A 24,670-nucleotide genomic window follows, 5' to 3' on the forward strand; every position below is an offset into this window, starting at 1 on the left:
CCCTGTGTTTTAACTTATACTTCTGACAACCTTCAATAGGGATTGAGGTAATGCCCCAATCCCTATTTTTGAGATAAAGTCTCCAAGTCTGGGGAGACTGAGTGAAAGGCAAAGGTGCTCTTTCCAATGTTCCCAAATGGTATTGGTGCTAGTTCATATATTTATTCAGACAAATGTCTAAAAATCACTGCATTAATCAGTATTCTTCATAAAGACAGGTAATTTCTAAGATGCACATCACTTATTACATAATCATAATCACCAAGCTTCTCTTACAAATTAGAATCCAGGTAACTCCATGCTCAGTTGTGTCCAACTCCTTGCGACCCCATGGACCGTAGCCCGCCAGGCTCCTCTGTCCATGGGATTCTCCAGGCAAGAATACTCGAGTGGGTTGCCATTCCCTTCTCTAAGGTAACTCTCTACTTTTTTTAATCTCAGTCATTTTTTTTAATCTGTCATTGAGTTTAAATCTCAGTCATTTTGCATTCACTGTATAACAACCCCTTTCAGAAAATTGTAACCAGTTCAGATGTCTCCTTTGACTAAAGAAAAAAAAACTTTACAAATTGAAGGTGGGTAATCAGGAAGAAAATTAAGGATGAGAATGTAAGGGCTGTTTACTCATGCATAGCTAAGAAGATCACCAAGCTTTATAATGACATCACCCCAATAAACAAAACGTTCAAACTGACTCTGCTGGGGGCCCTCCCATCTGCGGCCTGTGTGTACCTGCAGCATTGCCTGGGCCCCAGCCTTCACGTTCTTATTCTCCTCTTCCATCACACACCCTCTGCTCACGGCACTGGTGAAGGAGTAAGACCGTCCCCAGCTGGAAGACCGCTTGTGACCGGAGCCTTCAGAAGAGGTCTTTGGAAGACAACAGTCAGTCAGCAGAGTGGGAAAGGACAGGTCATGTATTTAATTCCTTACGCTCATGAGAGTTCATGAGATTACAGGTTTCACATGCATGCCTCTTTTCCAATGTATTCACCATCCATCACCTAAAATAGTACTGAGTGCTCAGGATGTGCTGAAGAAATAGATACTGCTTGTCCAGTGACTGAATGAACATGACTGTTGATTTGCTTTGACCTCAAGACTAGTTGTTAAAATGATTCACCAATATTGAAAAAAATCAAATTGTGGAATTAATATAGATATCAAAAAGTGACATACCTTTGGTTATTTTTTTAATGTTTGGTGTTAATTGCCCTGACAACATTCACTTTTAGAAATAAATCTCAGACTAGATGTCAAAATAGCATGTCAGAAATCCATGTACAACCTAAGTTTCTTCTGTGCGTCAAGCAGAGGCCCACTCTGTCGTTTTGGATTTATCCCATCTGTATCTTTATCTAATGTGGAATGAAAGGTCCACCTTGCCAGCACCCCTGGTGGCTAGGACACCACCTAGCCCTGCAACAAGGCTCCCAGTGGAGACTGCACATGGGGTTCATCCTTTCAAACGTGTCATGTTGGACTGCTGCCGGTATGGACTGCCATACAAGGAAAGTCTGCCAAAACGTTAGTTTAACAAATGTGTGCGTGCATGCTCAGTCACTTCAGTCATGTCTGCTTCTTTGCAACTCCATGGACTGTAACCCTCCAGGCTCCTCTGTCCATGGGATTCACCAGGCAAGAATACTGGAGTGGGTTGCCGTGCCCTCCTCCAGGGGATCTTCCCAACGCAGGGATTGAACCCGCATCTCTTATGCTTCCTCCATTGGCCAGTAGGTTCTTTACCACTAGCACCCCTTGGGAAGCCCAGTTTAGTGAATACTATTTATTTAAGCATGTCAATAGTAAGGCAGTGACACTTTTAGTCTTCGACAGAGACATGCAAAAAGAAGCTGGTGTGCATACATGGCCGAGCCTGAGGTTAGGTGGTGGCAGAGGACCCTGGAGACAGCACGGAGGCAGCCTCCCTGAGAGCATCAGAGTTGACAACAAAGAAACAGTCTGCCTGTGTCACACTGACTATGGCCCCTGACTGAGCAGGAAGATTTGCTAAAATAAGATGCTGCCAACTCAGACAAGAAGTGATGAAAGATTACCTGCTTGTTATCAGTCTCTGAAAATCCTAATGTTTCAGCATCTTCCTGGGCAGCTTCTTTTATGTCTGGTTCCTCCATGAACACAGGTTTGTCCTGCAGGATCCACTTTCTGTATACTTGAACTACTTTTCTGGTTATGGCTATGTCACACGAAGGCAACAAAAATGCCTAAAATAAGAGAAACTCCCTTTAGCACAAGTTCACGTCACCAATGAGTCCAACAGACATTTCCATGGGCTATCACCAATCTCAGACTTTCTTTTGAAACAGACTACACAGGGCCACATGTTTTTGTGTATACCAAACTGGCGGGGGAAAAGGACAATTATATAACTGGGCCAGAAAACAAAGTGCAGTGTTAAAATAACTTCTATATTCTGAACAATTATTGCATAAAATAACCAAGATCCATACCAATGAATCAGCAACAGATGACACAATAATACATGTAATAGTATAGCCAGTTGTCATGTCTCTTCCCGAGTTCACATTCAATGATATCATGTTGGTGACTTGAATCGGCCACAGTGGGAGCAGTCACACCACAGAGGGTGGCAAATTTAACTTTAACCAGGGCTTTTCTTTTCTTTGTGTGGTTTTTTTTTTTTTGGGCTTTCTCTTTCTCCCTTTTCCTTCCTTCCCTCCTTCCTCTCTCCCTCCCTTCCTTTTTTGAGAGTCAAAAACTGACCTCTGCTGCTACAACTGGCTGGTTGTAGCACTGTACATACTTTGGCAAACTTTTTCTTCTTGGCTGCATGGCACAGCTTGTCGGATCTTATTTCCCCAAACAAGGATCAAACCCATGTCCCCTACAGTGGAAGACCATTGGATCACCAGGGAACTGTGAACTTAACAAGATTAAAGAATCCCCTTACATATCTGCATATAAGAATCCTGATTTAATGTGATCAGAATCCAAATGTAGACAACTATGTAACTAAAATTCAATATTAAGGTATACAACATTACCTTTCTCCCAGAAAGCAAGTATTAATACAAATTCTTTCTGGAGGAAAACAAAATTATAGATCATAGTATCACCAAAATTATTCACATGGTCTAGTTAATATGATATGCAGCATATTAATTAAAAAGTCAGAAGTATACAAAAAGAAGTCAACATTAGCAAAACCACAATTAAAATAAATAATAATTTAAAAATATAGGAGAGCTAAAGCATCAGAAAAAGATCCATGTGAAATTGAAAAATAAAATAAGCAAAATTAAAAATCCAGTGAAAATGGCTGACAACAGGCTGGATGTAGCTGAAGAGAAAACTGGAAGAAAAATCAGATGAAAATATCCAGAATGAAGCACACTGAGACAAGAAACACACTGGTTCCACTGTAAGACATGTCAGACAGAAAATGCAAGGAAAAGGTTATCTTTCTCATGCCTGGAGATATAGAAGGAAAGAATCAGTAAAAAGTGGCAGAAACAATATTTGAAGAAAGAATTACTAAGAATTTTGCCAAAACTGATAAGACATATCAATTCACAGATTCAAGAATCACAAAGAAACACAAGCAGGATACTTGCAAAGTCTATTACACTAAGACGGCTGAGAACCAAAGACAACCTGAAAATCTTAAAAGGAGCCACATAAAAGGAAAAGACACATTTCCGCCAAAAGAATAACCACAAGACTTGACATAACTTCTCAAAGAAACAATGAAAGCCAAGAAACAATGGAACAAAATATTCAATGTGCAGAAAGAAAACAGCTGCCAAAGTATAATTTGACATCCATAAAAATGCACTTCAGAAATAAAAGCAAAACAAAGACATTTTCAGGTAAGAGTCACCCAGCCCACAGTAATCCTCATGGGTATCTGTTCCACATCACGTGTCTGGACATCTGACCTGCCCCTTGCACTGTTCTCTGTTAAAAACACACCCACACACATATTAACTCCACACTGAGAATGTGCACTTCTTGAATGAATGTATGTTTTTAAACTTTAATAGTTTAAAATAGTTCAGCCTTAGTCTCTAAATAATTTAAAACTGAAAAAGGAATTATTATGAAAGAAGTCACATTTTGTCTTGTGTAAAAAAAAAAATAAAATTCATCACTGACCAAGAGAGGGCAACAGAATGCAAAGTGAAAACCCAGGCCCCCTTTTCCCAAATGTCTCTATTTCAGTATTTTAACAATGCATAATAACCGTATTTGAAATTTTACATAGAAGTTTCCAAATTAAATTTAAGAACAATTATAAAACATAAATGTTTTTAAGTTTCATGACACAAAGATGTCTCATTACCTTAGTCATAAGTAGTTTGCAGTTAACCTCAATGGCTCAAGCTACTTCAAAAGTGAATTTAGATTGAATTTGGGATTTTGATTAAATTGAGAACACACTATTTCCAGGGGTGGAATGCCAATAATGGATGTGGATGAAACTAAGTGTATGATAAATAAGTAAATATACAATACAGGTAAAACCACATCAATTTAGCACTTATCTCTAGTGCAATATTTAAAAGCTTTGTCGATGATACCTGATATTAAGTATTTGCACCCAAGGGTTTCAAACATTGCTATACATCATGATCAGCTGTGGAACTATGATACACAACCTAAATCCCGTCTGCCAATTGATTTTTGTGAATAAGGTTTTACAGGAACATGGGCTTGTTCCTGTACGAGCTTGTTCCATGCTATCCCTGGCTGCTTTCTCACTACAAAGCAGAGCTTCTGTGAACAAAGCTGAAGATGCTTACTATTTGGTCCTTTACTCTATTAAAATGTGCTGACCTCTGCTCTCAATCATATGCCTTCTGGGACTGACCATGTCAATTCAGCTTGCCCCAAAGTTCTGTGATTTCAACATCTCGACCTCTGTTCCTTTCTTTCCTCTTAATCCCCTCCCTAGTCTCCTTTTTCCTCTTAGGCCATAAATACTCCTATCAGAGGTGCTGCAAGAGGCCTTTGCAGGCAAAGTCCAACTGTCTGCAGGAGCTTGCAGCCTGATTGCCTTCAGCCACACCACAATTCTTGTATGCTCACATGCTGCCGGAGGTTCAGAAGCAGTTTTCCCCCTGTCTCCCTCTGGGCTTAAAATTTGCTATGGAAACAAAGGGTATTTGAGGGGATGATTTTGTTCAAATATAGAACTGTCCCACCCCATGTAGGAATTTTCCAAAATCAAATCATGAAAACACTGTTGTTGTTCAGTCGTGTCCAACTCTTTGGGGTCCCACGGACTGCAGGGCTCCCTGTCCTTCACTATCTCCCGGAGTTTGCTCAAACTCATGTCTATTGAGTCGATGATGTCATCTAACCATCTCATCTTCTGTCATCCCCTTCTCCTCCCGCCTTCAATCTTTCCCAGCATCAGGGTCTTTTCCAGTGAGTCGGCTCTTCACATCAGGTGGCCAAAGTATTGGAGCTTCAGCATCAGTCCTTCCAATGAATATTCAGGGTTGATTTCCTTGTTTTTTGGTTTGATTTTACTGGTTTGATCTCCTTGCAGTCCAAGGGACTCTCAAGAGTCTTCTCCAGCACCACAATTCGAAAGCATCTCGTCACTCAGCCTTCTTTATGATCCAAATCCATATATGACTATTGAAGAAATCATAGCTTCGACTGACTATACGGACCTTTGTTGGCAAAGTGATGTCTCTGCTTCTTAATATGTGATCTAGGTTTGTCATAGCTTTTCTTCCAAGGAGCAAGCATCTTTTAATTTCATGACTGCAGTCACCAACTGCAATGGTTTTGGAGCCCAAAATAATAGTCTGTCACTGTTTCCATTGTTTCCCCATCTATTTGCCATGAAGTGATGGGACCGGATTCCAGGATCTTAGTATTTTGAATGTGGAGCTTTAAGCCAGCTTTTCCACTCTTCTCTTTCACCCTCATCAAGAGGCTCTTGAGTTCCTTTTCACTTTCTACCATTAGGGTGGTGTCATCTGCATATCTGAGGTTATTAATATTTCTCCCGGAAATCTTGAAAACAACATTAAAAATGACCAAAATGCTCAAATTGCAACCCTCCATATGAGACCTTAAAAGTAGGATGAAAGAAATCATTATGGAGTTGTGTAACTCAGCCCAATTGTCAATTGTATTCCTTGGAGTATTATGAGTAACAGAACAAAGAAACCTCTTCAGCTTTGCAACCTGCCCCTGCGCACCCCCCACCCCCTGCCCCTCCCCCCAACACACAAGTGCGCGAGGATACACACACACACACTCGCACGCGCACGCTCTCACCTGGCGGAACACCTCGTTCACGAAGTTGACATAGCCGCGAGTGGACAGCAGGATGCGCTGGACCATGTCGTAAACCTCACGATGCTCCTCCTCAATGCTGCACAGGCTGCAACTGCTGAGCCGGCGCTCGGACAGCGTGCTCCCATCCGCGCGGCCTCGGTCCTGCTCCGCCGCCCCGCCAGCGTCTGGCTCCGGCGCCCGCTCCGGCACTGCAGTGCCTCCCCCGACGGTCTGCAAGAAAGGTGCCCCCTCCTGAGCGATCCTCCAAGACACCGGGCCAGGCTGAAGACTCGCCTTGTTTTCGGGAACTCCGGGGATGGTGCGCTCATTTCCCCCAGAATTAAAGATCTCCTCCGAACACAACATACGTGAAATTTTGCTTCATTTTAGTAAATTACACTATTATTCTTTTGTGTCAAAAATATATAACCCAAATACCACTAAAATTCTACCAACTGTGAATATTTTTTACAAGAAGTGACAAGAAACAAGTAGTACAAAATTATTATTTCAGCAACTACCAAGGAGAGTTTAAAAACAAAGAGGATATTCAAATAGTAATCTCTAGAGAAAATGAGTAGACAATTATATTGATAGTAATTTTTCTCCTCATGCCTGGGCTATTAAGCTTGTGTGGTTTATCAAAGGCCCTGCCACACTGTGCAGCAAGCAACTCTATAGAAATTATTTCATCTTTTTGATGGGTCAACCCATAGAAAATAAAAATTTGCATAGAAAAATAAAAATTTCCTCATTTTTATTGATATACATATATTTTTGATCTGTAAAGCATGGTGGCTGGATTAAGTCTAATGTCTCTTATGGATCAATAACCTGTGACTTTTTGATCAATAACTTTCATTTCCCCCACAGGCTAAAAAAAAATACTAATTACACACATCCTTACCAAGCAAACTAAAAACAGCCACAAATTCTCTGACATACTTTCTGCAGAGATGGGAAGGCTGTGTCCCCTCGATCCCCATGGGCTGGAGGGCTGAGTTAGCCAGCAGAGGGGAAGGGTGGAGGGGACCCAGGAGGCTGAGGGCTCCCATGTAGCATCTCAGGGAACATTTGCTCTCAGAGCCCTGAGCGGCCAGGAAAGAAGTCCGACTGCCTTGCAAGAGGGGTTATATAGAAAGGGAGGCCCAGTGGAGCCCAACCTGCCCCCCTGCACGCACCAGAGTAGCAGGCTCTGAAGTCATTCCGGACCCTCCTGACCAACCAGCCACCAACAGCCACCAGCTGAAGACCACCACCCACTGACTTCAGCTAACGTCACATGAAGCCCCAGAATTGTCCAACCAAATCTCACCCAAATTCCTGACCCATAAAGGGAAATAAATAATATGGTGAAAGGGTTGTTTGAAGCCACAAGATTTGAGATCATTAGATAACAGAATCTATGACAATTAGAGAACAAAATAATGTACTAAAGAATTCTGTTCAAAGGCACCAAATTGTTTTTGAAAACTAAGCTCCATGATCCAAATAGAACATAATGATAACACTGATGAATATCACATGATGCCATTAACTGAAAAACTACTTCTCTTAATAAAACAATGCTTTTCCCAGCCTCCTCTAGCCCATACCAGCAAAATGCTGCTTTCAAAAAAAAAAAATCTGCACGTTGTTAAGACATTTATAATGATAGTAAGTGACGAGAGTGACAACAAACTAGTAATTCAAGGCTATTTGTTTCTTGCCTCTTTCATGAAGATCAACAGTAAAAGCATGAATAAAAATTAACTACAGAGAGAGGTCCATTTTCTGCCCACTACAATCCAGCTGGAATTTTCAGTTATTGTTTAATATTAGTTGATTCCAGTGGTAAATGCAAAGATGATTTTTGCTTCTTTGGCATATGATGGAAGGCTTAACCAGTGAAACAGTCATATGGTCTGCTTGGACCAGGCCTGTGCTGCCAGGGTTCAGGAAAATGCAAGATACAGGCTGCCACTCAATCTTTCCCCTCCCCACCCTGGTTTCCTCTCAACCCACAGTTCATTCTGAGAGTTGCTCACCCTCAGGGTCAGAATAGACAAGGACACCCACAACGCAGGTATGAAATGAGGATGCAGCTGCCATCCTGCTGGTGAAAACTGATGCCACTCAATTCCTCATCACAGTTGGCCCACCTGGCTGAGGGCAGCCCACTCCTGCCTTGGTAAAAACAAGAACACAGAGCACCAGCGTGTGGCCGTCAAAAGACAGGTGGGTCTGCATGATACACAGACTCCCACAGGGGTGTCAATTTATGTGATTCATTTTTTTAACTGTTCACCCTATGAGATACAAGTGTCGGGAAACCCACAGCCCATGAATCATTATGGAAGGGCCGGGTCAGACTTCAAGTAGCACTTTAACAATGTAACTAAAGATAAAGAGTTAGCATACAAATAAGTATGATCAACTGTCTTAGCAACTCAAACTTTTTCTTTTTCATTCCCTCATAAACTTCTTTGGGTTTATTTTAATTAATTAATTTTTATTTTTATCGTGTCCGATCTTTGTTGCTGTGCACTGGCTTTCTCTAGTTGTGGCGACCAGGAGCTACTCTTTGTTGTGGTGGGTGGGCTTCTCATTGTGGGGGCTTCTCTTGTTGCAGAGCATGGGCTCTAGGGCCTGTGAGCTTCAACAGTTGAGGGCTCAGTAGCTGTGGCTTCTGGGCTCTAGAGCCTGGGCTCAGTAGTAGTGGTGCTCAGGCTGAGTTACTTTGAGGCATGTGGGATCTTCCCAGACCAGGGATCAAACCCATGTCCCTTGCATTGGCAGGCAGATTTCTATCCACTGTACCACCAAGGAAATTCTCCTTTTAATGTTTCGATGTTTAATTAATGTGCTGCTGAAATTTTAAAATTACTACTCTGCTTTCACTAATGTAGGCTGAAGCACTTCTATCTCACACTAACATGATACACCAAAGAACAAACAATAGTTCACTGGAAACACTTCTGACTGAGGTGACACAGCAAGACGTTCAGATTTGAGAGGGGGATCAGTGGTCATGGCTGCCAGCGTGGCGTGGGACTTCAGGGCAACCATATTCTCTCTCTCCCATGAATCATGCCACCAAACAAGAACACTGGTCAAACCAGATTCTCCGAGGGGTAAGTGAGTTAGTCCCTTCCCTCTCCAGTGAAAAATACTGTCAAGGATATTAGTTTCTGATCAAAAGGAAGTAAATTCACTTTGGGGGAAAAAACACACACACACACAAACATCTCATACATGACTTTTAACGTAGTAGTAGTGGAAAGTGTGAACCCTATTTGGAAGCAGAATTTAAAATACTGTTTTAAAGGGATTTGATAACAGCAGTCAGTATATTCTTTGAAAAGAAGTTCTGGATCAGCTCACTGAGACAGTGATGTTCCCTTTACATATGTAAAATTACATGAAATTTGAAATTCCAAACAAATATTTTCAGGAGATAAATACAATTATAGGTGCTTTTATTCCTTCAACTCCGTTTCCAGAATTTAATATTCAGTTGTTTAAACTGCTTTCTCTCCTGTATAATGTAAATGAGGAGTGGAACACATGGCAGACGCACATGAGATGAGACGGAAGCACAGCAGTAAGGCAGAGATGAGGACACGGGAGACAGGTAGGCTGAATAATGACCACCCTCCCCAAGATGTCCACACCCAAGTGCCTGGAACCCAGGACTGTGCTGCCTTCCATGGCAGAAGGGACTGAGCAGATTGATTAAATTCGAGATGTTGAGATGGGGAGGGTACCCTGGATTACCTGGGTAGACCCAAGGTAACCACAGGATCCATAAGGAGGCAGGAGGTACAGACACAGAGAAGATGATGCACAGATAGAAATAGACGCAGAAATGATGTGATGAGGAGCCACAGGGCAGGGGACACAGGCAGCCTGTGGAGGCCAGACAGGGAAGACACTGACCCTCCCCTAGAGCATCTGACACCCTGACTTTAGCCACTGAGACCGATTTGGGCCCTCTGACTTCCTGAGTTGTAAGAAAATGCATTTGTGGAAATTAGCTACAGTGGCAGGAGGAAACTGACATAACAACTGACTGTGAAGTGTATGAGCAATCTGGACCACGGCAGTGGCCACGTCTGGGCATGGCCGTGTGCAAGGCACAGAGCCGTGGACCTGCATGGTGCCTGCTCTTATCCCTTTCCCCCTTACGGAACCCCTAGATCTCTGCCCCCACCCCCACCCTACCCTGGTCTGCAGCCGCACCTGCCTCAGGGGAAGCTGACCCGCCCCTAACACCAGGGGAGCCTTCTGCTTCCTGGAAGCTGTTTACCACCACCCCCACCCAGAGGTGTTCACAGCTCCAGACTGGAGTCAATCAGCGCCTTGCTCTTTCCTAAGAGCACGCAGGTAACCTAAATTGTTCTGCTCACACAAAAGGGAAGGGCTCTGTGTTTCTGGATTGTCTCAACACGTGAACTAAGGAGGAGGACCCCGGCTGCTGCTGCTAACATAACCAGAGGGAAAGGGCAGAGGAGAGAAACAGGGCACATGTGGCCACAGCTACGGCTGCAGCAGCCTCGTCTCCAGCTGCTCTTGTAGGAGGGTGAAACATTTCTCTTATGGATAAGACAATTTGAACTCTGGCGCCTTTTTTTCTGTTAGGGTGATAAAACCCTCCTAACAGATTCTGGAGGTCAGAACCTTGTGACACTTTAGCTACAGAGTAAAAGGAAATGACTCACAAGTGTGAAGAGTCAACAGGGAAAAAATTAGAACCTGGAAGTGGTGGTTAATATGCCAGTTGTGGGACTTTTTTCATAATCCGAATGTATTTTTTTAGGAAGGAGCAACTTATTTTCAATAAGCACAGGTGATAGTTTTCTGAAACTCTGAAACTGGGAGGGGAAGAAAGGTTACATCCTTTCTCTGATAGTGTTTTGAACCGCCTGAACAACCACATTAGACGCCATGAACGAACAGTTTATCAGAGTGTCACTGAATTTCTTACGTTTCCTACAAATTTTTGTCTACTTGCGATTTTCCGATTTTTGTCTACCTGATAAGTGAAAAAAGGAACTAACTGTGTTTCCCTGACTGCTGGGGAGGTCCGGGGCCATGCTTATTTCCTCTTCTATGACCTGCCTTTCACCTCCTTCATTCATTTTTCAATCAGCTGTTTGTCTTCACGTCTATTCAGAGGTGCTCTTCATACAGCAGAGATATGAACACTCTAACAAGCGTATAATACGACAAACGCTCTCCACAGTCTATTGCTTGGGCCTACCTTTATGTTATCTTTTGACACATAAATCTTTTTCCTGTTTTTCAAAATAAAGTCGAACCTCATTTAGTCTTTGGTTTGCGGGTTTCATCTCTACCGAAGGTGGTCTACCACTTCCCAAGTTTATACATTTCCCCTAGATTTTTTCCTAAATTCTTGATCACTTTGTTTTTATACTTAGACTTTAAATCAACTTAGGCCTTAAACCAATGTGACTGTGTGCTGATGTACATGATATGAAGTGAGATTTTGAGAAAGGGACAAACAGACAGGTTGCTCTGGCTTCCAGGGCTGTAGATTAGATTAGGTGTTCGGTGCTAATCTCAGCGTCATTCCTTTGACATAGCTGCGGTTTCTGTTTGGAAGTCTGTATCATTTTCCCTTTAACCCCTGACAGTCAAATGTCTGTTTAGTTTGGTGTCTGTTTTGCTAATTCTTCCTGGGGCTCACAGGCCCTTTCAGTTTAAGGCACGACTTTTTTTCTTAGCTCAGGTAAGCTCTCTTTACTCTTGGTTTAATTGTTATGCCCTGTTCTTTCCTTCTGCCCTCACAGTGTCTGCAAAGTAGGTCTGCACCTACAGTCTTATCTATTAATAACAGTTTCTGAGTTCCACCTCTAATTTTTTTTAATCAATGTTGTGCAACAGTTCTTCAGAAAACCAATTTTGTCCTCAGCAGTGACTAATACCATCTTGAGTTTACCTACTAAATTTGTCAATTGAGAAATTAAAGTTTTTTTTTGTTTTTTTTTTTAACTTTTAGCAAGTCTCTTATTATGGACCCTGTGCTCTGGACCCGCTGGGTGCTCCACCATGAGGGGACTGAGGACTCCTTGGCAAGGGCATGGGTGGTGCACCCTCCAGCCTGGGACGGACATCACACGTCTGGGAACTGCAGGGCATTGGCCAGCCTGCACCAACTGGACCGCACTTCCTGGCTCTGTCCTTGGAGCCAATAAATCAGAGCACACAAAACCATGACTCCTCCAAGCATCGGCCACTCTGACTTTACAAGGTGTCCTGCTCTGCCCGCACAAAAGCCCGAAGACATGTCACCTGCCAGGAAAGCCCCATGCATCTGACCAAGGCCAGGGAGAGAGCAAGGCCCCACAGGCCCCACGTGAGAAGAGGGCTTCACCCAGGCCTCAGAAAGCACTCCCTTCTGTTCCGGGGACCCCATCATGGCTCAATGACTGCCTGAAATCCAGAGGTGCTGACACACCCCTTCCCCGAGAGCCCAGGGGGCACCTGGCAGGCTCAGGTGACCTCTCCGTGACCACCTCATGATTGCTGGGAACCTTCCCTGGACTGGAATGAGCAAGGCCAGGGAGGCCCTCTGTCTCGCCCTCAGAGGTCACTGGGGCCTGAGTGAAGGAGGGGAGGTGAGAGGGAGCCAGGAGCATACATGTCAGCCACCTGCTCAAAAGGCCACAAGGTTGCCTCATCATGGTAAGGCCAAGAGAACCCAGCAAGTGCTAATTTACGCTTCCTCTGAAACCTCAGCATCACAGAGGGTGGAGCCAGTGAAACCGAGTCCCCTTAGCCAACAATGAGAGCCAACAGCCTTGACAGTCCATTACTTTGGTGTTAGTAGGGCTTAAGACACCAGAATTAAAAGGTAAAAAAGTGATGAATGACATACCTGAATGATTTTAGGCAATACATCAACTCCATTCTTAGTGTTCTGTGTTGCAGTTAGATACTTTTTTTCCAAAAAGAAAGTCACCATCCACTTAATGAAGACAACACGAGCTGCCATGTATGGGATCTTTGTGCTATAAATGCTCTCATTGTCTCGAGTGGTCGTGACATACACAGGCTTTGGTCTCAGGTGGGGGATGTCTGCAGGACAAGAGAACACATGATCAGGTTAGCGAATCTTTTCTTTTCTTTTTTAATGTGGACCACTTCTAAAGTCTTTATGGAATCTGTTACAATATTGCTTCTGCTCTATGTTTCGGTTTTTTAGCCATGAGACATGTGGGATCTTAGCTCCTCAACCAGGGATTGAACCTGCACCCTCCGCATTGGAAGGTGAGATCCTAACCACTGAACCACAGGGAAGTCCCCGGGTTCATGACTCTTAACATCATATAACCCCTAAGAATGTTTCCATTTCTAATTAAATAGACATATATCTGGTTGCTTAAATGCTGCTGTTTAGTTGCTGAGTTGTGTCTGCCTCTTTTGTGACCCCACAGACTGTAGCCCACTAGGCTTCTCTGTCCATGGGGATTCTCCAGGCACGAATACTGGAGTGGGCTGCCATGCCTTCCTCCAGGGGATCTTCCCGACCCCAGGGATCAATATACCATGATCCGTATCAAATTACTCCTGAGTTACAGGACCCACAGATGGCCTTCATTGCTCAGGACTCGGGCAAATCTCAGTCTATACAAATCATTTATTAAGAAACTGGAAAACTGTTACAACAAAGTGACCACTAAATATGAAAAAAAAATTTATTTTACTTAATCATTGTAAGAGACTAGACCGCACACACAGCTATCAGTACTCACCCAGCACAGGCTTATAGATGTTGGTTAACTTGGTAAAGGAGGGAAACAGATGAGGAAGGTAATACTTTCGAAACAACGTAAACAGAAATTTAAACCCAGTCTCCTGATTCTCCTTATGCTTCCACTCCAAACTTGCAGCCTTCAGATAATAGTAATGGCCGGAGGGGGGGGGGGTGAGAACATACATATAGTTACACTTCACATTAATGAATATCAACTGAAATGCTGATACACTATTAAAACCCCTATCCTAAATGAAACACCTGACAAATAGCATTGACCATCATGTAATAACATCTTAAAACTGAAACGATTCCAATAATGAATACTTCAAAGCAAAACAGTAACTACATAAAAAACAGCATTTTTACTGGATATTCAAGAAAGAAAAAAATCAAAGCTTATGGTATCTTTTAAACTTGCCCCACTACATCATTCCTGTATTTTTTTCTCCATGCTCCTTGTGATGATTTAACACTCTTTGTGCCCTTAAAATGTTTATCCAGAAGTAATCAGGTGCTTTTTTTAAAATGCAAAAAAGGCCATTTATAATACACCAGAATTAAAGAAACAGTCTCTTGCAAGAATTTCATACCATGTTACCTACATGAAAAAAAAATCATTATCAAAACACAAACCTACAGAATCTTGCAAAGGGCACAAAAAAGCAATCCAAAGGCTACATGTGTAACTGAATCACTGCTCTATGCACCTGAAACTGACATGACATTGTAAATCAACTATTTTTCAATTAAAAAAACAACACAATCTGCAGGCTGGGATAAGCCATCAAGTTTAAAGCTCCCATATGTGAAGACACTGCTACTGCTGCTGCTGCATCACTTCAGTCGTGTCCAACTCTGTGCGACCCCATAGACGGCAGCCTACCAGGCTCCCCTGTCCCTGGGATTCTCCAGGCAAGAATACTGCAATGGGCTGCCATTTCCTTCTCCAATGCGTGAAAGTGAAGTCGCTCAGTCATGTCTGACTCCTAGCGACCCCACTACTTCCCTGTCAAATAGCCAGCTCTGTGTAGGCCCGGCGGGAACGTTGCAAACACTTCCCCCGCAGGGAGCGGCCCACACAGCCCAGGAACCCAGACAGGTGATCGAGAGCTGTCTCCTACCACCTAGGGAAACGTGGTGTGAACAGCCCTTTGAGAGTGCCTACTGGTGGCTGTCATGCTTGTGAGACCACCGAGCTCCAGAGCAAAGCATCCCAACATCCTCCTGATGAGCCCACCTGGAGCACCTGCAGTCCAGGGACGAGGGGCCCGGTGTCCATCACCTGTCAGAATCCCTCCAAGTACAGCAAGGAGGAAGCTCTGCTCCGAGGACCCACTTTGCCGACAGACCAGGAAAGGAGGGGCAAGTGGACACTGCATACAACACACAGCGGAGAGGGCTCACCGCCACCCTCTACCAGTCCTCCTCTGCTGGGATCCGGGGTGTTACGGGATCAGCGTGCCACACTGCTCATTAGTGACACGTCTGGAATGAAACCCAAGTCTCCCAGCACACCCGGGTTTTGGCTACTCTGTTGTTTTTCTGCAACGGATGGAAGGCCAGACCCAACCACTGCTGGATAGATGGGGCTGAGATGTGGGCAGGAGGGGCCCACACGGCCAGGGCACAGAGCTTTTCAGAGGTGAGAGGACCCAGGCTGGCACTCAGGATGCGAGAATCCTGAGCCTGCGGTGCTGCTAGAGGAACTGGGGAGAGAAGAGCAGATGGGGTCACCCTAAGGGACACGGGGCACAGAGGGGGCAAAGGAAATACAGCCTTCAGAGAAAACTGGAAAAGAGGGGGAGTGGGGGGTCATCCCAGGAGGAGAGACCCTGAGGAAGGAGGGGTCCACTCGAGTCGTCCAGAGGTCCAGGATGGCCAACACTCATATCCTTCTCTGGACCTGACACACCAGACCCTGCTCACCCTGGGCCCCCGATTTCACGGTGACAAGACAAAAAGGGCAGGTGACAGTGGGTGTCATGGGCCCACTGGGTGAGGAACTGGATGGGCAGAGGTTACACATCAACTGAAGCTGAAGCTCCAATACTTTGGCCACTTGGTGCAAAGAGCTGACTCACTGGAAAAGACCTGATGCTGGGAAAGACTGAGGGCAAGAGAGAAGGGGGCAACAGAGGATGAGATGGTTGCATGGCATCACCAACTCAATGGACATGAGTTTGAGCAAGTTCTGGGAGTTGGTGATGGACAGGGAGGCCTGGCGTGCTGCAGTCCACGGGGCCACAAAGAGTCGTACACAACTTAGTGACTGAACAACAACAACACAGCAGGTTGTGAGAGGAAGGATGGAGCCTGAATGTACACCCTGGAGAAGCTCACGGACCAGGGATGTGTTTGCTGAGAGGACAGAAACAGTAGCATTTCCCAAACCACATCGACGTCCAGAAATACTGACTGAGAGACATAAATTCCCTGGTGAAATCAGAAGTGAATGGTTTATTAAGAGAAAGGATCATCTGACATAAAGGAGGCCGTGCAGGATGAGATAATCCACGGGTCTCCTTCAGGCCCCTGCCCTTTGCCCATCACTCTGGACCTGCCCGGTCAGTCCCGGGCCTGGCTCCTCCGCCATCCAGCCTCCACAGCACAGAGAAAGGGGCAGCAGAAGACCAAACAGGCAGAAGCAGAGACACAAGGAGATAACAGACACTGCTACACTGGTCTCTGCCCCCGGCTCCTGGCACAGAGGCCCTAGCTCCCTGCTCACTTCTTCGTGACCAGAGCCCCTTCGTGAAGGGGCTCCCGGATGGGGCTGGTCACCAGCAGGACCAAGCCACGGCTGGAAGCTTGGAATTTCCATTTGTCTCCCTGCCGCCTGCACCACTGTTTCAAGAGGAGGGAGGCGCTGGGAATGGAGTTGGTAACTGATCATCTCTCCTGCGAAGAAGCCACCACAAAAATCCCAACAGCCCCGGGTTTCAGGGAGTGTGCGGGTTGAACACACGGACACTCCAGGAGGGTGATGCACCCCCGTCCACAGCGACAGAAGCCCCGCACTCAGGACCCCCACCCCAGACCTCACGCCGTGTGTTTTCATCCCGCCATCACCTGTGTCCTCTGCCACACCCTTTCCTAAATGGGCAACTGTGAACCAATGCCTCCCCCAGTTCCGTGAGCTACTCTAAAATTCACTGAGCCTGAGGAGGGACTCACGGGACCCTCTGATTTGTAGCCAAACTGGATGGAAGCTGCAGGCAACCTGGGGACCGGCTACCTGTGACTGGCACTGAGTGGGAGCGGGAGGGATACAGGCCAGAGAACTTTCCTGTGAGATCTGAGACCACCTCGGGTAGGCGGGGTTGGGAGTGAGTGAAACTGCGACACTGGTATTGCAGAGAATGACTTGGTGATTCAGATCCCCACGCATTTGTTAAGCAGTGTCATATATGAAGTGAATAATATGAGACTGTATGAAAGTAAAGGAGGCAGATGGAGGACGGAACCGCTTCCTTCACACACACACACACACACAGTAGCAGCCAGGCCTGGCCTTTGCTGAGGCATCCTAGCATACATTCTACATTTAGTGAAATATCGCATAAAATCACCAAGAAAACACAAAAGCAAAAAATACGGACAAACAGGAAGAAAAGAGGCAGTGTTTGTCTAGTTTCTCATACTTCCCTAGTGGGGGTATGAACATCACTGAATCATCCATGGTTCCGCTCATACCTGAGTAACCATGTATTTCAACAGTACTTGAAGAAAAAAGCACGTTTGGTCCTCGGCGATCTTCTCCCCTGATACGGCTGGCAGCAGTGGAGTGATTTCTTCTGGATGGATCTTCGCTGCAGAGTGGGAAACAAGGAAAGCTCCTTCACCAAAGTTAAATTTCAAACAGGGCTTTAAAAATGGCCTCTATTAAAATACACATGCCTATATGGACAAATGGTACTGATTAACCTGTTTGCAAGGCCTGAATAGATGCAGACGTAGAGAAAGGACAGGCGGACGTGGGGGAAGGAGAAGGTGGGACCAACTAAGAGAGCAGGACTGACACATTTATGCTACCTTGTGTAAAATAGATAGGTCGTGGGATGCCGCTGTAGAGCACAGGGAGCTCAGCTCGGTGCTCTGACATGACCAAGAGGGGTGGGGTGGGGGGTGGAGTGGGAGAGAGGCTCAAAAGGGAGGGGATATATGTATACTTGTAGCTGATGCATGTTGTTATATGGCAGAAACCAATACAACATTGTAAAGCAATTATCCTCCAATTAAAAAAAAAATTTTAAGTGCCTCACTTCGCTGTACGGCAGAAACTAGCACAACATTGTAAATCAACTATATTCCAATAAAAATTTTAAAAGGTAAAGCAACATAAAATAACCAAATACAACACATGTACCAAGCACTGGAACTGCTCACACCGCAGGTCAGGCCACGTGACCAGGGGAGAGATGCCCACAAAGCCACCTCCCTCACTGGACCATTCCTCACCCTGCACCTTGTGCTCTGACCAGCCCGAGGTCAAATACCTGTCACTGGGCAATACAGTGATCCGCAGTGACAAATCAGCGGCCCTAACGGGCAAGTTCCTTGAAAACTCCCTGGGCTCAAAAGATGCCATTAATAGTCCCATGAGGCCACCACTGCTCTTCCATGAAAACTGCATGAAAATACACACCTGGTGACAAAGAGCCTGGAGCATCAGGGACTTCCCTGGGGGCCCGGTAGTTAAGAATCTGCCTTCCAATGCAGGGAACATGGGTTCAGCCCCTGGTTGGGGAGGAAAGATCACACATGCCATGGGGCAACTAAGCCCAAGCAATGCAACTACTGAGCCCAAGTGCTGCAATGGAGAGAGTGCACGCCAAAATGGAGATGCCGTGTGCCACAAATAAGATCCTATGCAGATGGACCATAAAGAAAGCTAAGCACTGAGGAGCTGATGCTTTTGAACTGTGGTGTTGGAGAAGACTCTTGAGAGTCCCTTGGACTGCAAGGAGATCAGTCCTGAACATTCATTGGAAGGACTGATGCTGAAGCTGAAGCCCCATTACTTTGGCCACTTGATGCGAAGAGCCAACTCACTGGAAAAGACCCTGATGCTGGGAAAGATTGAAGGCAGAAGAAGGGGACGACAGAGGATGAGATGGTTGGATGGCATCACTGACTCGATAGACATGAGTTTGAGCAAGCTCCAGGAGATGGTGAAGGACAGGGAAGCCTGGCATGCTGCAGTCCATGGGGTTGCAGAGTGGAGCACGACTTCATCAATTGAATAACAATAACAACCCAAATAAATAAATATTTTTTAAAAAAGAGCCAGGGGATCAAATGAACTAATAAAACAATCGCTGTACGGAAAACAGGCAGCAGTTTGGGATGCAGATTTAAATCTCATGAACAGCAACAGAGGCACTTGCTCCAGCCAGACACACCATGTGTCTCTGCTCCTGCCAACAGCTGTCCCCTCCCTTCCCCTCCAGTTTCCTCCACTCCAGTAAATCTCTCCTGTCATCATTTCATATAAAACAGGCTCCAGTTCTGTCAGTTCAAATGTCTGTAAAACAGGAGTATGCAGATGACGCCACTCTAATCGCAGAAAGCAAATAAGAACTAAAGGGCCTCTAAATGAGGGTGAACAGGGAGAGTGAAAAAGCTGGCTTAAAGCTTGACATTCAAAATACTAAGATCCTGGAATCTGGTGCCATCACTTCATGGCAAATAGATGGGGAAAAAATGGAAACAGTGGCAGAGTTTATCTTCTTGGGCTCCAAAATCACTGCGGAGAGTGGCTGCCGCCACAAAATTAAAGACACTTGCTCCTTGGAAGAAAAGCTATGACAAACCTAGATGGCATATTTAAAAGGAGAGACATCACTTCGCTGACAAAGGTCTGTATAGTCAAAGCTATGGCTTTCCCAGTAGTCATGTATGGATGTGAGAGTTGGACCATATAGAAGCCTGAGCACCAAAGAATTCATGCTTTCGAACTGTGGTGCTAGAGAAGCCTCTTGAGGGTCCCTTGGACTGCAAGGAGATCAAACCAGTCAGTCCTAAAGGAAATCAACCCTGAATATTCACTGAAAGAACTGATGCTGAAGCTGAAACTCCAATACTTCGGCCACCTGATTCGAAGAGCTGACTCACTGGAAAAGACCCTGATGCTGGGAAAGACTGAGGGCAGAAGGAAAAGAGGGCGACAGAGGATGAGATGGTTGGACGGCATCATAGACTCAACAGACATGAGTCTGAGCAAACTCAGGGAGATAGTGAAGGACAGGGAAGCCTGGCATGCTGTAGTCCTTGGGGTCACAAAGAGTTGGACAGGACTTAGAGACCAAACAATAACAATTCCTCTTCAGAATCCATCCATGAAACCGTGGTTTCTGTTAGGAAAAGGACAGAATGAGGGATTCCTTATCGCAATGTGGAGGGTAGTTTCCGCCTGTTGGATGGGCCAGCATCACTCACCATCAGCCACGCTGGGCCCAGGGTTGATGAGCGTGTCCAGTGTGCAGGGCCCCCTGGACGACATGATGGCAGGGAATCCCGGCACCAGGCTAGCAAAAATCAGCACCTGCTCTTCTGCACAGTTCGTCTGAAGTGCTTGAAGCCACAGAAGAAACAGCCGGATTCCTTCACATCTTATCTAAAAAGAAACCCAAAGGCAGCAAAATGAAACATGCAGTCATACTTGTATAAATGTGCTACAGTGCAGGATGGGTTCTGAGGATAGATCTAGAAGCTCAAAGCATCACTGAAGTCCTGCACCAAGTCCTTCCCTGCGTGACCAGCAAGCAAGGACACTGCAGCCCAGCACGAGAGCCGGAGGGGCTGGGCTCCAGTGCAGCCTCAGCTACTTTCTAGCTGAGCTGTGAGTGTGGAGGACCACTTCACTTCCCCGTGCCTCACCTCCCCAGTGGTGAAGCAGGGGTGATAACAAAGTTTATCACCAAGTGCTCGTACACGGTGAAGTGGATTGGAACTGCCTGGCTCACAGTAACTGCTACCCAAGCATTTCCTAGTAGTTGCATTTTATTCTTTACAGCAGTGGTGCCCAGATCATCAACGCTTGATTACTCATGAAAACCACACAGAGAATATTGCTCCAGATTTACACCGTGCTCTGGATGGAACCTGTCAGGTCACTACATTATACACAGGTACCATGTTCTTGAAAATCAGAACACTTAGAGCTAAAAGGGCCCCACGGACCTGGCTGAGGGGGACAGGCAGCCTCTGGCTTCCCTATCCTATTCTCCCGATGCCTTCCCCTGGCTCCAAATAGTCAGCATCACCCATAGAGAAACATCAGTACAGGCAGATGTGACCTTTTTCCTTCTCTGCACTTGAAACTTTCAGCTTCATCCCATTCCTAGAATTCATAAGCACAGGTAACTCCATCTTTATATCCCTAAATGGCTGGAAAGGTGATGTCAATAAAAGAGATTAAATAAGCAAAAGAGATGGAAAAAAAAATATCAGATGCAGGTGAAAGATGTAGTGAGCTCTGAAAGCCGGCAACTGAGGGGCTGCCTGGTGCCTTTTCAGTGACACCAAAATGGTGCTAATTTCTAAAGAGCCAGGGTTCAAACCAGGCCCCGGGTCTGCAGGAAAGTAAGAGGGGAGGAGAGATGGAAAGAAGGGAGGAAGGGAACGAGAGGAGGGAAGGAAGGGGGAGGGGGGATGGATGGAATGAAAGGGGGGAGGGGGGATGGATGGAATGAAAGGGAGGGAGGAGGGACAGAGGGTGGAAGGAAAAAAGGGAGGGGTGAGGATGTGGGGGAAGATGGAGTGAGAGGAGGGAGGGAAAGCTTGGTTGACTCCCCAGAGAAGTCAAATACACCAAGACAGTCACCCCATCAACGGTGATCCCCGGGAGCCCCTCTAGACAAGCCCTGGGCTCAGCACTGCCCTGCCTTGCTCTCACCCTGCTGACACCTGCCGAGCAGGTAAGTGGTGACTTTGCCGAATACATAATACGATTCACCGCCAGACCAAAAAAAAAAAAAAAATCAGGGCTCTATGTGTATCTAACCAAATTATATCAAATTTAACAAGAGGAAGGTTTCTAGACACTTTGATAAAGTCTCCAACTTTTTATGTTAACTGTATTTAAAGTGAAGTGAAGTCAAAGCTGCTCAGTCGTGTTCAACTCTTTGCAACCCCGTGGACTATACAGTCCATGGAATTCTCCAGGCCAGAATACCAGAGTGGGTAGCCATTCCTGTTTCCAGGGGATCTTCCCAACCCAGGGATTGAACCCAGGTCTCCCACATTGCCGGCGGATTCTTTACCAGCTAAGCCACACAGGAAGCCCAAGAATATTGGAGTGGGTAGCCTATCCCTTCTCCAGGGGATCTTCCCGATCCAGGAATCGAACTAGGGTCTCCTGCATTGCAGGTGGATTCTTTACCAACTGAGCTATTAAGATAATTAAATATAAATAAGGTCAATAATAAATGGAAGATAACAACCTGGTAAGTTTTAGCTATAAGACCATTAATTAAAATAGAAAGGAGAAAATACAGAAAAGTCGTGAAACTATAGACAGGTCATCTCTTTTTTTTTTTTCCAACAAGTAAGAGAGCATGAACGTATACAGTTTGAGTGGTTAGGGGCTGTTTAAGCTACTATAAACCCCAAAATATATTAGCTTATTAAAGGCACACACATAAATTAAATAGCTATGAGTGAATTATCTTCCATAAAATACACATCCTGGTTTCTCTTGCTACTTATGTTTCAGGGTCATAAGTATTATTCCGGTATTAAACAGTATACTGTCATTTTAAAAGGCAGAGTCATTTAAAATAAGCCAATTTTAACCTAAATTATAAGATCAATCTGCTGCAAAAAATAAAAAAAGAATAATAAACATTCAAGGGTAAGGTTCTGCTGCCCTTTTTCTCCACAGCATTCTCAAAAATAGCAAAAAATGATTCAGAGACAACTATAGTTTTTAACAAGATTACTGGGGTGTACAGAATCAGAAACATTAGCTCTGAGGCTTAGGCAGGACCTGGTTCAACCCCTTCTCTTTCCAGTGATGAAGCTGAAGCAGTCAGCACCTCAGCTGAATAGCAGAATCAAAATCAGAATGCAGGATCCCAAACTCCCAGTCCCAAGCCACCTTTTAAGGTTGAAAATGTCTATCACAGTAAATTACGATGTAAGAACAAAAACTCCAACAATATTTGTCATATCATTTCTCGATAAAAAACTAAAACTAAGTTAAATGGATTTTAAAGAATTTTTTTTAATGGCCTAATGCTGTCACTTTATGGTATGAATAAGTTTAAAAGTAACGAAAAAAGGCATTACATTTGCATCTAAAATAAATACCTTAATAGAATTTCCAGTGTGTAGAAGCTTCTTTAAAGTTGAGCCTGAAAGTTTTAAACAATGAATTAGAAATGGAATATATGAATGCATATTTAAGATCTATTTTTTAAAGATCTATTTTTAGTTTTAGAAAGAAAAAAATGTGCTTATACCATTTTTCAAACATAAAAGGAAGAAGGCTGACCTTCAGAAGCAAAGCAATGTCACAGAAGGAGAAATGTTTTCAGGATAAAAGCATTTTAAGTATGAACTTCTCCAAATTCTTTTAAAAGAGTCAAAATGATTGATAGCAAGGTAACCTAAATGCCCACAGTGGATTGATTATGCGAAAATGTCTCTGTCAGGCACAAAATGAATGACTTTTTTAAATCTCTAAAGGAAAACATAATATAAAACTACCGCTCACAAAACATTTTTACACGAACGTTTTACGAATATTCAGGACAGCATGCCGCTCTGCTTGCAATGACAACCACATTTATGGCTTCAGTCCATCAATAAATCACCCTGCAGAGCCCTTGGGTCACTGTCGAGGAGAGGGACTCGAAAGTTTGGTCAGAACTACTTCAGCCAAGAGCAAAACCATGGAGCGCAGCCTATGGGGCCAGAAGGCTCCCTTAGGGGGATGGAGACATGTACCTGTGACTCTCTAGATGTATCCATGCCTTTAGCATGGAGATGGCTTGGCAACCCCACCTCAGTATCACATGGGGCCCCTAAATGAGGTCTCAACTGCAAAAAGGATATAATCTTTTAAAATGAGAATATACTGGAAGTTTTAATCTTTTCTTCCAATTTTTTGAGAAAAAAATACTATTTAGATTTCCTGATGGAGAGTTTTGTGCAATATTTTTTTTTCTTTTTTATTTAAATTTTTATTTTTACTTTATTTTACTTTACAATACTGTATTGGTTTTGCCATACATTGACATGAATCTGCCACGGGTGTACATGAGTTCCCAAACATGAACCCCCCTCCCACCCCCACCCCATATTTTAAAACTGGATATCACTTTCCAACACCAACGTAGTTCAAAGAAACAGAGTCAGTGCCTTGACAATTGTTGCAGGCTGTATCTGTGTGGACACGCATGTGAGCTAAGTCACTTTGGTCGTATCTGACTCTTTGCAACCCCATGGATTTGTAGCCCGCCAGGCTCCCCCGTCCACAAGATTCTCCAGGCAAGAATACCGGAGTCGGTTGCCATGCCGTTCTCTGGGAGATCTTCCCGACGCAGGGATTGAACCTGCGTCTCTTACATCTCCTGCATTGGCAGGTGGGTTTTTCATCACTAGCACCACCTGGGAAGGCCCATC

General features: G+C 44.7%; 1 protein-coding gene across 3 annotated transcripts in view; it reads right to left on the reverse strand.

Moving 5' to 3' along the window:
* The window catches only part of RALGAPA2 (Ral GTPase activating protein catalytic alpha subunit 2), a 269,854-nt gene that overhangs the window by 195,568 nt on the left and 49,616 nt on the right, over positions 1–24,670 (reverse strand). For all 3 annotated transcript variants that reach the window (XM_018057261.1, XM_018057259.1, XM_018057260.1), the window contains exons 5-12: positions 23,354–23,397; positions 20,480–20,657; positions 17,735–17,850; positions 14,037–14,175; positions 13,160–13,359; positions 6,280–6,510; positions 2,058–2,225; positions 733–870 (exon numbers count right to left, since the gene is read on the reverse strand). In XM_018057261.1, the coding sequence (XP_017912750.1) occupies positions 733–870; positions 2,058–2,225; positions 6,280–6,510; positions 13,160–13,359; positions 14,037–14,175; positions 17,735–17,850; positions 20,480–20,657; positions 23,354–23,397 (1,214 nt within the window). The remainder of the gene's footprint in view (positions 1–732; positions 871–2,057; positions 2,226–6,279; positions 6,511–13,159; positions 13,360–14,036; positions 14,176–17,734; positions 17,851–20,479; positions 20,658–23,353; positions 23,398–24,670) is intronic.

The sequence above is a fragment of the Capra hircus genome, chromosome 13 (assembly GCF_001704415.2).
Source record: "Capra hircus breed San Clemente chromosome 13, ASM170441v1, whole genome shotgun sequence".
In the NCBI taxonomy this organism is placed as follows: Eukaryota; Metazoa; Chordata; class Mammalia; order Artiodactyla; family Bovidae; genus Capra; species Capra hircus.